General features: G+C 42.8%; 1 protein-coding gene across 4 annotated transcripts in view; it reads right to left on the reverse strand.

The window, feature by feature from the left end:
* The window catches only part of LOC121704800, a 71,655-nt gene extending 59,419 nt beyond the window's left edge, over window positions 1-12,236 (reverse strand). For 3 of the 4 annotated variants that reach the window (XM_042085294.1, XM_042085296.1, XM_042085293.1), the window contains exons 1-7: window positions 12,137-12,228; window positions 10,272-10,301; window positions 9,016-9,048; window positions 8,074-8,388; window positions 7,606-7,920; window positions 5,320-5,411; window positions 4,897-5,160 (exon numbers count right to left, since the gene is read on the reverse strand). In XM_042085294.1, coding sequence (XP_041941228.1) covers window positions 4,897-5,160; window positions 5,320-5,411; window positions 7,606-7,920; window positions 8,074-8,388; window positions 9,016-9,048; window positions 10,272-10,301; window positions 12,137-12,164 — 1,077 coding nt within the window. In that variant the 5' untranslated portion in view covers window positions 12,165-12,228. Of the gene's footprint in view, window positions 1-4,896; window positions 5,161-5,319; window positions 5,412-7,605; window positions 7,921-8,073; window positions 8,389-9,015; window positions 9,049-10,271; window positions 10,302-12,136 lie in introns of all 4 variants that reach the window. The other variant, XM_042085295.1, reaches the window with a different exon arrangement.
* Between the last annotated feature and the right edge of the window lie 1,920 nt (window positions 12,237-14,156).

The following is a 14,156-nucleotide window of genomic DNA, read 5'->3' on the forward strand; positions in this document are numbered from 1 at the left end:
AGGCGGACACTCCTTCTTGTTCTGGCGTAGTCGGCAGGATACCCAGTGACACAGAAGACGAACACTCAGGGCCAAGTAGTTCAAGGGGAAGGGCTACCAATTTACTAAATATACCAGCTCAGGGAGCTGATGGTATGATGGGTACTCCTGCTTTACCTTTACTCATGGCATGCTTTTACAGTGCCCCCTGGCTCCCAAAGTTTCAGTGGGGAGCGGCGACAATTTGGGGAATGGCGAGCCCAGGTGGAAGCTATGCTGCATGCACAACCTCTCTCTGGCGAACAACAAGCCGACTTCTTGTTCAGCGCACTAGAAGGAGAAGCCAGACTTGAAGTGGCACTTCTGGACGAACATAGACGCGACATAGGCGAAAAACTTCTTGCAGCCTTACAGGAGTTGTATGGGGAGACCGCCAGCATAGCCCAAACACGTGCAGCATTCTTCAAGTGTTGCCAGCGCCCTGAGGAGAAGGTGGGAGAGTTTATTCTTCGACTGCGAGAGTGCCATGCTAAGTGCCGACAGACAGAGAAGCTGCAGGAGACGAAAATGAAGCACTGTTGGACCAGTTTGTGCTTGGCTTGAAGTCTGGTGAGGTGTGAACCGAACTACAATGTCACCTACGTCGACAACCCCGGCAAGGATTCAAGGCTTTGACTGCAGAGGCCAGCGCTTTAGAAGAGGAGCTGGGCAGTGGAACTGAAGAGGCTCAGACCAATGCCGTAAGAGCCACCACTACACCACTGAATAGGGACAGGACGAGGGAAGATGCACCCGGACAGGCCAAGAGGGAGTTAGAGGAATGGAAAGTGTCAGGAACTGTGTCAGGATATGCAGCAGGAGCTGTCCGAACAAGTAAAGGCCCTTGGGATACAACTAGCGAAACAGCTTCGTGGACACACTAACTTTGCAACCAGTCATGAACCTACCAGAAGACTAGAGGATGACCTGAGGGCATAGACACAAGACTCTCCCTTGCCTCCTACCACTCAGTCGGGTCTCAGTCAGGGATCACGGTGCCAGTGGGACTCACAGGGTCGACCAATCTGTTTGGATTGTGGAGAGGCTGGCCATATACAGAGACACTGCCTCAAGCGCCGACGTGCGGAGAGGGGTTTTCAGAACCCCCCACCACAGAGGGCCAGCCGGTGGGGGTGGTGAGAGACTCTACTGACTCCTCTCTGCGGCCAGCGTTAATAGGTGTGTCCAGGGGTAGAAGTAGAGATGAATGGCCAGCTAATTCTGTGTCTACTTGATACAGGTTCACAGGTAACCCTGATGAGCCAGAGCCTTTTCCAACAGCGGTTAGGAGATGTGGGAATGGAAGTAGAGGGGGACTCCCGGTGGCTGTCATTGAAGGCTGCAAACGGACTTAAAATTCCTTATGTTGGCTATGCCCTGGTGGATATCAAGGTGGGTGGGGTACAGCTTCGAAAAAAGGGGTGTGTATTGTAACCAGTGACTGCCTAGGTGCAGAACGTGCAATTCTAGGGATGAACGTGATAGCTGACTGGTGGCAAGAACTCATGCATGGCCTTCACCCTGGAGTAGCAGCCTTTCGAGCCCAATTTCCACCTAAAGCAGAACGAGAGTGGGGTAAGGCATTTGCTATTTGCCGTCAAGCTAGTATGGGCCCCACGCCACCATTCCAGGGTAATGTTAAGCTACCAAGGGCAGAAGCTGTTGTGATTCCCGCAGAGTCTGAAATATTGGTGTGGGGGCGGACGAGTAAGAGGTTCTCCATCCTCAGGACGGACCCTGCTGGTCGAATCACTGCCCCAGCAAGACACAGAATGGAGAATTGGGAGGGCCTTGGTGTTTACTAGAGGGGGATATGTCCCAATTCGTCTGTGTAATCCCCATCCATACCCCTTAGAGATTGCTCCTAGGACCACCATTGCAGGGCTTCAAGAAGTGTCGGCAGAGGATGTCCAGGCTCCGTAATCCGGGAGAGTGCCAGCCCATGGGCTGCCCCCATTGTGCTGGTAAAGAAAAAAATGGCTCTTGGCGCTTTTGTGTGGGTTATCGGAAACTCAATGCGGTGACTCACAGAGATGGAGATGGAGGTTGACCCCAGGGACAGGGAAAAGAAGGCTTTTACAACCCCTATGGGGTTGTACGAGTTTGACCACATGCCCTTGGGTTATGCAATGCCCCTGCCACTTTCCAGCGGCTAATGGCCAACGGTGTCTGGGGGGAATGATAAATGATTCCTTGCTTATTTATTTAGACAACGTAATTGTCTACTCCCCAGATTTTGACAGCCACCTGCGGGACCTAGAGGGTGTATTCCGTCATCTGCTGGAGATGGGGCAGAAGTTACAGCCCACGAAGTGCCGATACTTCCAGGGACAAGTGACCTACCTGGGTCACATGGTCAGTCAGGAGGGAGTTGCGATGGACCCAGAAAAAACTGTGGTAGTGGAGCAGTGGGAAGCCATCCATCAGTTGCGTTCCTTCCTTGGGTTCATTGGGTATTACCGCCGATTTGTTCAAGATCGCCGCACCACTGAATCGACTGTTGCAGGGGTGTACAAAGTTAGGGAAAATGCCCCAATAGTGTGGACTAATGACTGTGAACAGGCTTTCCGCCGATTGAAGAGTGCCCTGGTGAGTGCCCCAATTCTAGCCTATGCAGATTTCAGCCTTCCCTTTCGCCTGTACACTGATGCTAGCTTGGATCACAGGTGCAGGAAGGCAAAGAAAGGGTAATTGCATATGCTAGCTGTAGCTTACACCCTACATAAAAAACAATCAGAATTATACCTCCTTTAAATTAGAGCTGTTGGCCCTAAAATGGGCCATCACCGAGAAATTTAAAGATTATCTCTGGGGTGCCACCATTGAGGCATACACTGACAACAATCCTCTGGTCCATTTACAATCAGCAAGGCTTGGGGCTGTAGAGCAGCGATGGGTGTCCCAGTTGGCAAATTATAATTACACCCTACGATATCGACCAGGGAGGGTTAACCAAAATGCGGATATTCTGTCCAGGTTCCCCGGGGGACAGGTGGCAATTGTATGTCGACTGGACGGGGAGGAGGTGGTCCAGCAAGAGGCGGAAGAAAGCTGGGGCCATCAACAACGGCAAGATCCTGACCTGTGCCAACTGGGAGACTGGATAAGGAGAGGGGCCCCGCCAACTGCCCAGGAGAGAGAAAACATCAGTGAGGCCCTCCAGAGGAAGAATGGTCTCGGCTGGAGAACAGGGGCGGCGAGCTGCGAAGAAGGTGGGTTTGGCAAGAGACTGGTGCCCCTGGCCAGCAAGTGTTGGTTCCACAACAGCCTACGCAGTTTTTATGGGAGGAGTACCACAAGATAGCTGCCCTTCTGCGGCAACGTTATTTCTGGCCAGGAATGGCAAAAGATGTAACTACCTGGGGGCAAGAATGCCCACAGTGCATCACCAATAAGACCGGGCCTGAGGTAAGAGCACCTTTGACAAACATTCAGACAAGTTACCCGTTCCAGATTGTGGGGATAGACTACCTGTTGTTGGGCCGATCTGAAGATAGCTATCCCTATATTCTGGTAATGACTGACCTGTTTTCAAAATATGCCTTAGCAGTTCCTACCAAGGATCAGTCAGCCACGACTACCGCCCGGACCATTTGGACCCACCTGTTCCAAGTCTTTGGCTGCCCAGAGAGGATCCTCTCCGACCGAGGTGGTGCCTTCGAGTCAGCCCTCTTCACAGAGCTGTGCAAATTTTACGGATGCCGTAAGAGACGGACGACTCCCTACCATCCTCAAGGAAATGGAGCATGCGAACGCTTTAATCAAACTCTTTTGGGCCTACTGGGGACATTGACAGAGGACGAGAAGTCCCAATGGCATGTCAAGCTGCCAGCCCAGGGCTGTACGTTAACTTTTTTTGCAAGTAGCACTGGTGCTACAGAGGTTAAATATTTTGTAACACCAGCCACAAATTCTGTAGCATCGATATAAAACCTCTAAAATCTCTAAAAACAATCACAAGTAGGACAATTCATCAATTGTGGTTGGGATCTAGGCCTACTGCAACTGGATTGATAAAAGGTCATGTAGTTGTAAACATCTCACCTGGCTACATTGTGTTTGAGATGAACAAAAGCTATCAGCATGATATGTTATTTGGTTGTTGTGTTTTTGTAAAAACAAAAAAACAATCCCTGACAGTTAGGCAGGTAGGCCTATCAGGAAGACAGGTCAGGATGGAAGTCAGTTCATTTATTTTTGAATAAGTAGAAGATATGCTGAAGATTTTATTCCACTAAGATTTAATTCACGTTTAGTTCATATGTCCAAGTTTTTAGATTAGAGTAGGCCTACATTCAACCTTATTGTCATTGCACGAGTGAAATACCGTTTTACATCTAACCAGTGGTGCAAATGAGTAGGCTAACTGACATGACAAACAGTGCACCCATCAAATGCCTAGACTGTTCCATACACATAGGCTACAGTAGGTAGCCTACTGAAGATAGCTGAAGGTCTGTGGCTAACGCAGTTGTAATTAAAGTGTCGTAAAGAAACCGATCATGTTCTTGTAGAAGTTATTAAGCACTACTAAGCGAGACTATGTTGCGCATAAAGCATGAAGTGGGCTCATATTGACAGATATAAGCGAACATCCCGGTGGACTTTTTTCTTCGAAGTTTTAGATCTGAATGGTGTTGTTTGGATACTAAGTTGTTCGTTTTAAACTGAACTAAAAGTGCAAAGCAACAAGGTGATTGCCACAAACTTCTACCTCTGCTTGCCTAATTCTCTACTAACTCTTAATTGCTTGACATGGACAATTATACTGACTATTATTACCCAACCTACCCATGCACACACAAATACTCATGTTGAGTAGATGTTCAATGACACACGCATGCACACATGCACGCACGCACACACACACACACGTACCTGGTTTTGCCACTTCCAGTCCTGACCCCTCATGATTCTGGTGCCAATCTTCATCATGGCGGCCATCTCTGGGCCAGACAAGGCTTTGTGGCCTGGCTGTGTAGGGGGCAGTGGGGAGGGCAGTAACAGGGGCAGCTTGAGGTCGTATTTGCCTGTACTGCCCATGCGGTAGGAGTTTTCACCACCAGCATCCCACCTCACACGAATCCAGCCACTCTCACTCAGTTCACCAATCACACTGCCCAGACCCGGAGGGTTTCCATCCTGAAATATGGGACAAACACAGACGTGCGCACACATACATAAAAACAAACAAACACAAAACAAAGTGCAAGCACACTCAAATACACATGTTGAGTAGATAGATGTTCAATGTTTCACACACACACACACACACACACACACAGAGTACTGGTCATGTACCTGGTTTTCCCACCTCCAGTCCTGACCCCTCATGACCCTGGTGCCGATCTTCATCATGGCTGTTAACTCTGGACCAGACAATGTGCGGTTATCTGCAGGGGGAGAGACAGCAGCAACATCCATGTAGATGCACAGCACCATAAAAATAATGGTAGAAATATGTATTTAGAAATATGTATCGCCTACTTTGCATTTATTTTTCAAAGGGTAGCAAAATATGTACACTACTATGGAAACATTTGGAATCACGTTCTTGTTTGCCTATTTTCTGCCACCATCACTGTGATTACGTATACGTATTGTGGTGTTTAAAATGATAATTAACAAGCCCTTTTAATCATGTGGTTAAAGACTTGTGCTTTTTAAAGACTAATTTCATTCATAGGGCATATTTCAACTTATACATTTCAACAGCGTGACAATTTTTATGGAAAGTCTGCCTCTATGAGGAACATTATCATTTTTGCTCATTTTTGACTTACTTATCGAATAAATGTATCAAAATACTGAAATGTAACATCAAAATATTTATCATAATATCATATATAATCAATATAATCATAATATTTAAATGAGCAGTCAGGGATTTTACACAATTTGAAGCACAGAACATTTTCTCTCTCACACACACACACACACACAAACCAGACACAAAAGAAGTGCATGCACACACAAATACTCATGTTGAGTAGACGGAGTAGAGACAGAGACTTTCTAATGAGGAGACACAGCACTCAAAAAATCCTCCATAGAAATGCATGGGGCTAGTTTGTAACGCCAGTTGTCTACACATATCCCACCCCTTCCTCGGCAAAACGTTGACATGTGAATACATTGAGCCAATATGGTGTGAAGTGAATACATTGAGCCAATCATATGGTGTGTTGTGAATACATCGCCGCTGGAGCAGGATTGGCGTTGTGAAGCCTTGCGCACGCGCATTTCTGCCAAATAGGATGCCCGATGAGTGCCCAAAAAGCATTGCAATATGGCCGCCGAGTAGAGGGACTTGCCTAAAAGGACTTTGGTAGAGAGTAAACACATTCAGCAATCATCCTCATGACCACTGGCTTCCAATTCCGGATTACGGTGTAAAAAAAACCTGGTCTCTGTAGGCAGCCCAGGCTCCAAAAACTGGAAACAAACAAAGTGGGGGCAGCCTGTCCTGCGAACAAACACGAAACTCTGCGTGGAATTTCCCTGGAAATACTGAAGGTAGGGGTAAGATACTGTACCTCTCTGGTGTGATTCGTTTGGTCCTTGGTTAAAATATAATGTGTGTTTTTTTTGCACAAAAAAAAGTCTGCTAATAAATTTTAAAATAAACACACACAAAAGCTACTTCCTGCAAAGTCCCTGACTGCACCTTTAAGTAACAGTCCTAATATTACGGTAGCTTAAAGCGATGGTTCGGAGTAATTTCACCCTAGGGTCCTTTGCACCATGACCCCGAGCCTCCCAGAACCCGTTTTCCCTTGGTTGAACCCTGGTCTAGTAGCGCTGTCAGAAACGAATGACTTTCTGCAGGCGCTTATGGAACCTATAGAGTATCTCGTAAATTACCCCACTAATAATTCCCTGAATGGTACGAAACTTCTACAGTAGTACACATATGTTCTGTACTCATTCTGTACTCAAGTACACCAGGAGTTTATTTAAATAACACTTGCCTGATGGATTCTACTCTCTGCTGCTATCTTCCGCTGCGTCGACGTTACTTCCGTGATTTGGGAAAAGCCCGTAAAAGTCCTGGCAGGAAGCATGCATAAGGATGTAGATCCAGGAATGCACTAATATTTTGTTCGTAGTACCAGTTTGCAACAATTATTAGTTAACACTAAGTTGTAAACACTTCGGAAAAAAATATTAAAAACTGGATATACCAAAAAACTTTGATGTAATCGCTTCCTGCCAGGACTTTTACAGGCTTTTCCCAAATCACGGAAGTAACGTCCACGCAGCGGTAAATAGCAGCAGAGTAGAAGCCATCAGGCAAGTGTTATGCTGGTGTGGTTCTGGGAGGGACCCTAGGGTGAAATTACTCCGAACCATCGCTTTAACAGGTCAGGGTAGTATTTAGTACCTATGTTTGGTTAATAGCTTCTATGTCATTAAGAATGAACAAACAAGGTATCTGTTGGCTGAGTTTTGATTGGCAGTTGATGTTCATTTTGTGGAGTGAGTCAAAATGAACTTTATGAGATTGGAGCGCAATGTACAGTAGCCTAGTATAAGCATACCAAATTCCCAAAGCCCCCCAAAGGACAACATTTGTGATGCACTTACCTGAGCACACCACACCAGCATCTTCTCCATGGTTACAGTCATGTGTTCCTAAGCCACTATGAGAGCATTCTGTAAGGGATCCTTCAGAACCGGAGCAGCGGACCTCATCCATCCAGATGTTCCCACTCCCCCTGCCAAAGTGGGATTCCACAGGAGCAGAGACAGCACTTCCACATCCCAGCTGTCTACACACCACCTGTGCATCACTCATGCCCCAGTTATCATCACACACAGTGCCCCACTGGTTGTTGTAGTAGACCTCCACTCTACCTGAACACCTTGTGTTCCCATCAACCAGCCTAACAGGAGCATTTCCTATAACAAGTACAAGTTGTAGGGTGTAGAATGGGTTAGAGAATATAGTCAGCAAACTGGCATGACAGTATTACATAATATTGGGGATATTCTAGTACTCAAAGGGGTTGCCATCATTAGGTTGAGTGGATTATTGTGATGGTTCTTACTTACCTGAGCACACCACACCAGCATCTTCTCCATGGTTACAGTTATGTGTTCCAAAGCCACTATGAGAGCACTCTGTAAGGGATCCTTCAGAACCGGAGCAGCGGACCTCATCCATCCAGATGTTCCCACTCCCCCTGCCAAAGTGGGATTCCACAGGAGCAGAGACAGCACTTCCACATCCCAGCTGTCTACACACCACCTGTGCATCACTCATGCCCCAGTTATCATCACACACAGTGCCCCACTGGCTGTTGTAGTAGACCTCCACTCTACCTGAACACCTTGTGTTCCCGTCAACCAGCCTGACAGGAGTATTTCCTATAACAAGTACAAGTTGTAGGGTGTAGAATGGGAGAGAGAATATAGTCAGCAAACTGACATGACAGAATTACATAATATCATGCTCTGTCAGTTGACATTGTGCTAGCTGAGCTGCACTTTGTAACTGTACTCCTTAAATCTTTAATATTTAAATCTTTAACTGTATGCTACACCTTAAAACAGTGGTTTTGGAGTTTATCACACAACTGAGCACTAACCCTAGATTCAGACACTTGCGCTGCGTTACTGCATGCTGGTGGGTTTTCCCGATGGTCAGGGGTGTTTGACCGTAAAGGTGCCTACTGGTACACATGCTTGCATTGAATGCAGTGCTGGAGACCCATCTTGTTCACTTTACATGGGTTTATGTCATCCGTTGCGGAATTGTGTTGTGGTTCTGTTGTGTTGTTTTGCTCCCGTCGCATTCCGTCAAAAAGTTGAGAAATGCTCAACTTCTGCTGCACCAGCAGACAGCAATGCAAGGAACCAGCCAATCAAATTACAGCTACATGTATACTTCAAAGTTCAAGGTATACATCATAGTACACACCACCGACTGTCAGGAAAACCCACTGGTTTGCAGTAAGCGTGTGAATCTAAGGTCACACCACATGCGGAACTCACCAGCTTGAAGAGAGCCAGACAAATAGATTATCACTGGAAAACATGTAATGTTTGAGTAGTTATTAGATGTATGTGAGCAGATTCACATTTGTAGTTAGTGATCAATTACAGTGAAACCTGGTGTTCTAAAACAAATCAATGACCTGGTGAATACAGAAAATGCAGAGCTATTTCTGTACATTGTTGGATATATTGAAGCAACAATATTTTTCATTGGTTCTAAATCAGCCCATGCCATCACACTCTGTCAAAACAGCATGTTACAGACATGTTGCTTTGTTGTTACCATGACTTCACTATACTGTGAAAGAACACACAGGAAGAATTCAAATGTACCTGAACGGAGTACAAGGTTAATTCAAACAATACAGGCTATGTAAGCTACAGAGTAAACAACAAGATGCTGAATTCCTTGTTAACAGGAAATGGGTGCCAAAACTAGATTGGGCTGGTGCCGCTCTGTCTACACATGTATGCTAACGGATGTACAGTACAGGCTGACAACTGTGGTAAGCCTTTTGATATCAAGCTTCAGTGCTATATAGTGAGCCCTTTTTGTCAACTAGTTAACTAGTGAACCAATTTTTTGCACTAGTTAACTAGTGAGAGCCAAAATGCTTACTAGTTAAGTGAAGCCCACAATGCTGACTAGTTAACTAGTTACATCTGTTTCTGATCTTACTAGTTAACTAATGAGACACAAAATGTTCACTTGTTATCTAGTGAAAACAGACATGCACACTAGTTATACAGTAACTAACCTTTCTAATTAACTAGTGAGGCACAAAATGGTTTACTAGTTGAGTAGTAAATGTGAAATGCTCACTAGTTAACTAGTTGGGGTCTTTTGTGCCTTACTAGTTAAGAAAGCACAATTTTGCATCTTAAAACTAAATTAGTTGGTAATGGAACTGTTGTATAAAAGCAATATGACACTCATGGTCGTGGGATTGGTAAAGGATATCCCCAAGGCTGTAATTGCCTTTGCCACTCGGCCTTGGCATCGTACCTACGGCCAGATTACAGCCGTGGGGATATCTTTTAACAACCCCACTCCCACTCGTGTCATGTTGCTTAAATATTATTATTATTATTACATAATTAAACCTCCTATTTACACTTGTGATATTCAATAGCTATAGTTATGCAATACAAAAAAAAAACACACTATGGGGCCCATATGATACTATGTTTTGAAATGCTTTTAAACAAATATATTGTATTGATGCAACAACAATGTTGTTATGACTCCTTACCTGTCAGAGATGAAATACAAAGGATATGCGCTGATGGAAAAAAGCAAAACATAAACATGAGAAATTATTGTTGGCCTTGACTGTTATTTGCTATTTGCATCTGAATCATTATTTTTTATACATCTGCACTCAACTCCCTTATGTATAATGTAACTAACTAGATGTACCGCATAGTGTAAAGAAACCAACATACCATAAAAATGTCTTGCGACCAAACCATTTTTTCCGTAAAAGTCTGGTGGGACTACATGCCCACCAAGTTTCATGTGCCACAGTGTTTCAGTGTACCGGGTTTTGTTTCCCCGTCATGTACTTCCTGAATTTTTTTCCAAAAATTCAGGAAGTAGATGACGGGGGAAAAAAAAGAACTTTGACAATCCCTATATGACCGCTATGTGTTTTATTATTGATGACACAATGTATGTAAGCTGCTATTTTACAATGTAAGCTGCATATATATATATATATATATATATATCCTCTTTTCTTAAGTCTGACTTATGTGTTCATTACATCTTCCATCTCCCTCTGAGTTGATGATGCATACAGTATAGTTAGTCTCTGAAACTGACAGCAGAAAGGTATGCTATGGTATCAACCAACAGTTGACATTTGGATGACTCCTTTGATGCATGACAGTTGTCATCGCTTACTTTATCACTCATAGAAAGTAAAGTAGATAAGCCATATTGTTAAAACTTTGATACATTTTGCCTCTTAACTGTCTCCACTGACATCTGCTATTTTGGATTTATGATGTAATATGTCAGGGTAGTGAATAAGATAAAGATAACAATATAATAGATTCCAATAAATTAGTTTGGGGTAAATATTGCAAATATTAAAACAGTGCTCCCCTTAAGTTCTGGGCTATTTTGTGTTTATGGATCCCTGTACAATTGATCATTTAAACAATTAAATGAATCTCGCATCATGCTGTGTAATGTGAAATAGGCTTGGTTTTTGATTGGCCACTGTGGGATTCTCTACCTATAGCACAAAGACTCTAACACCTTTCCTATATATATATATATGAAATTAAAATAACCTAAATTACCTTAGGCAAAAAAATAATAAATATGTCAACACTCATATAGACCTATTTAATGTACAGTTGACTATTTGCTCCCATAATTACCACCAGTGAAAGATTGAAAGATTTATTTTAACTACTATCTTAATCTCCAGCTAAACGTTTGGTGCCATTTTAACCCCAATCAAGCAGCATCTAACTCCCTTGCTTAGCTGGATACAACAAGTTCAAGTCCAAGTCCAAGTCTACCCTCATGCCAACACAAAATATGCCACCCTCCTTTGTGCCTCCGATTTCTTCAATAAATATTGAACTAGTAGGAACCCCAAACTGTGGAGCATCAGGGGGTACCTTTCCATACACAAGCAGTCTATGGGAACAGTTACAGTTAAATTTGCTATGTGCAAAAATGACAGTGTAATATTTCTAATCATACTAGAATTATTACATTGTGAAAGCATTTATTATTAGTTGTTTTATTATGAACAAACAACGCATTTCGCTGTTTGGCTTCCTCTAAGAGGGGACCTAAGGAAGCCAAACAGCAAAACGTGTCGTTCGCTCCCAATAAAACAATTCTTGACATCAAACCAGTGTGTGGTGAAAATCTCTACTTTTTAAATCCTGATTCCTGAAGATGGATGGTATGTGCACTTTTTCATTTATTATTAGTATTTATTGTCATTTGGTATTTTCATCAAAATAATACATTTTAATGCATCCACACACTTGTAAAGATAATATAATTTGCATTTTATTTATTTTAATGTAAATGTGACATTTGTTTCAATTGATTGCAGAATTAATACATTGTAAAAAAAACAAAACATACCTAGGTGTTGAAAAGGGTGAGTACTCATTCTTCTACCTCCTCGTTATGCTGGGCATGAACCAACTGTGTGTCTTTTCTCCTTATTAAAGTTATATGATGCTGCCTCTGGGAAAATGACTGGAAAGTGCAACAGTTGCAGGAGTTGGAATGAAAACAGCTTTGGTTGCAGCAGTGCTCTTCACATTCTGTTCCTGTTTTTTTTTTTTTTTTTTTTTCAGTTTTGTCTGTTTTGAACTGTAAAATACGTCTGCTAACTCCAGGTCATCAAAATGGTGTTGGAAGGGCAGAGAACTGACCCTGAACATTTACTTAATCACTACATGGTGCTGTAGTACACTGAATGACCATCATACGGTTATTCAACACATAGTGCCCTATGGTAAGTCAGGGGGTGATCCAAACACAGGGGACAGTGGACAATGCCCCAAAACTCCAATTATAGGAGTTATAGGTCTCTAGAGGGATAATAGTAATTTGTAAGCTAAATAAAACAATGCCTGATTTATCTCACTGTCAGCTGATTGCTTCAAACACAACCCAGTGAGAACATAAATATCAGAAGCCACTGGTCACCCTGAGTCAGAGAAATAAAGGGTCACGAGTGCTCAGTATAATGAACAGGTAACGAGGTCAACGGGCAGTTAAAACGTGGAAACCTGCCCGAGCCGGAACAATCAGATGCACAGGACTATAACAATATTATATTTATAATATACTGTATTCTGATAAGGTAATAACTTCCCGTTAATGAAGGGATTTTTATTAAATTATTGGGACATTATTACATTATCAGGTTCTACAGGCCCTTATTTTAGAAGTATTGAAATCTGCCATGAGATACCAGAATATTGATGACTTGATCTACCTCTGCTATTGATGACTTGACCTCTGCTCTTGTCTTAAACAGAATCATTACTAAACATAAAGCTCTGGAAAATTAAGAGTACACTGCACATTTTCCTGATGGCATCCTACAGTTGCTAAGTGACATTCGAATGAGTTGACGGTCATATTCAAAATTAAGAGACCACTATTAATTTGAATATGACCATCAACTCATTCGAATGTCACTCAGCAACTGATGGCATCATAAAAATGTGATGTGGTCTCTTAATTTTTTCCAGAGCTATATCTCCAGAGCTTTACAAATAATAATAACAAATAATAGCAGTGGGTGTTTGTAGAGGGTCAATGATTATATACATTGGCAATGTTGAAATATGCATGTGTTATAGGGTTCACAGTAAGCAATGCGCTGCAGCACAGCACTCTGCTCGGTAAATGGGCTAATTGTTCTTGTGCCACGCAAGGCATTTGAAAGTAATAGGTTTCAGAGTGCAGTGATGCTGCTATCCCGTTGTATGTGAGGGACACATTATACTTTTAAGTAAAAGTGATACTCTTTCTCTCATTTAGCCCTTGATCACATGACATCAGCTATGTGTGCATCAGCTAGGCTATGTATGCTGATGTTCTTGTTCTTTGCCATGTTCTTTTGTAAAGGTTCATTGACCTTCCACAGACAATAGGCAGCCCAGGTAGAATTGTCTTTTGTAAATTGTGCTCGTCTTTGTAAAAGTGTATCACTTTTTTATGTTAGTAATTTTGTTTTCTGAAATGTAAATTTGTCTTTAGCTTTGTCATTTTGTTTTCTGAGAAGTAAATTTGTCTTTAGTTTTGTAATTTTGTTTTCTTAAATGCAAATTATTCATGGCACTTCAGGGCCACATTTTATGTTGCAGCTTCATGTTACATTTATTTAAAGGACTCTTACCTGAATACCTGGCTAAATAATATGAGATACCAAGACTAGCAGACCTTGTTTTGTATACAGAACACATGGTTTGTTACTACAGACATCAATTATTAGAATTAGAATTATTAGAAACATAAAAATGTAATGTCATAATCACTGCTGAAGGAATCAAAATGGATGATTCATGTTGTGCACCAGGTTAACTACTGAGGTAACTTTTAATTTAGTTAAAAGACTGTGAATGAAAGACTAGTGCTGAAAGCA

The sequence above is a fragment of the Alosa sapidissima genome, chromosome 3 (assembly GCF_018492685.1).
Source record: "Alosa sapidissima isolate fAloSap1 chromosome 3, fAloSap1.pri, whole genome shotgun sequence".
NCBI classification, from domain to species: domain Eukaryota; kingdom Metazoa; phylum Chordata; class Actinopteri; order Clupeiformes; family Clupeidae; genus Alosa; species Alosa sapidissima.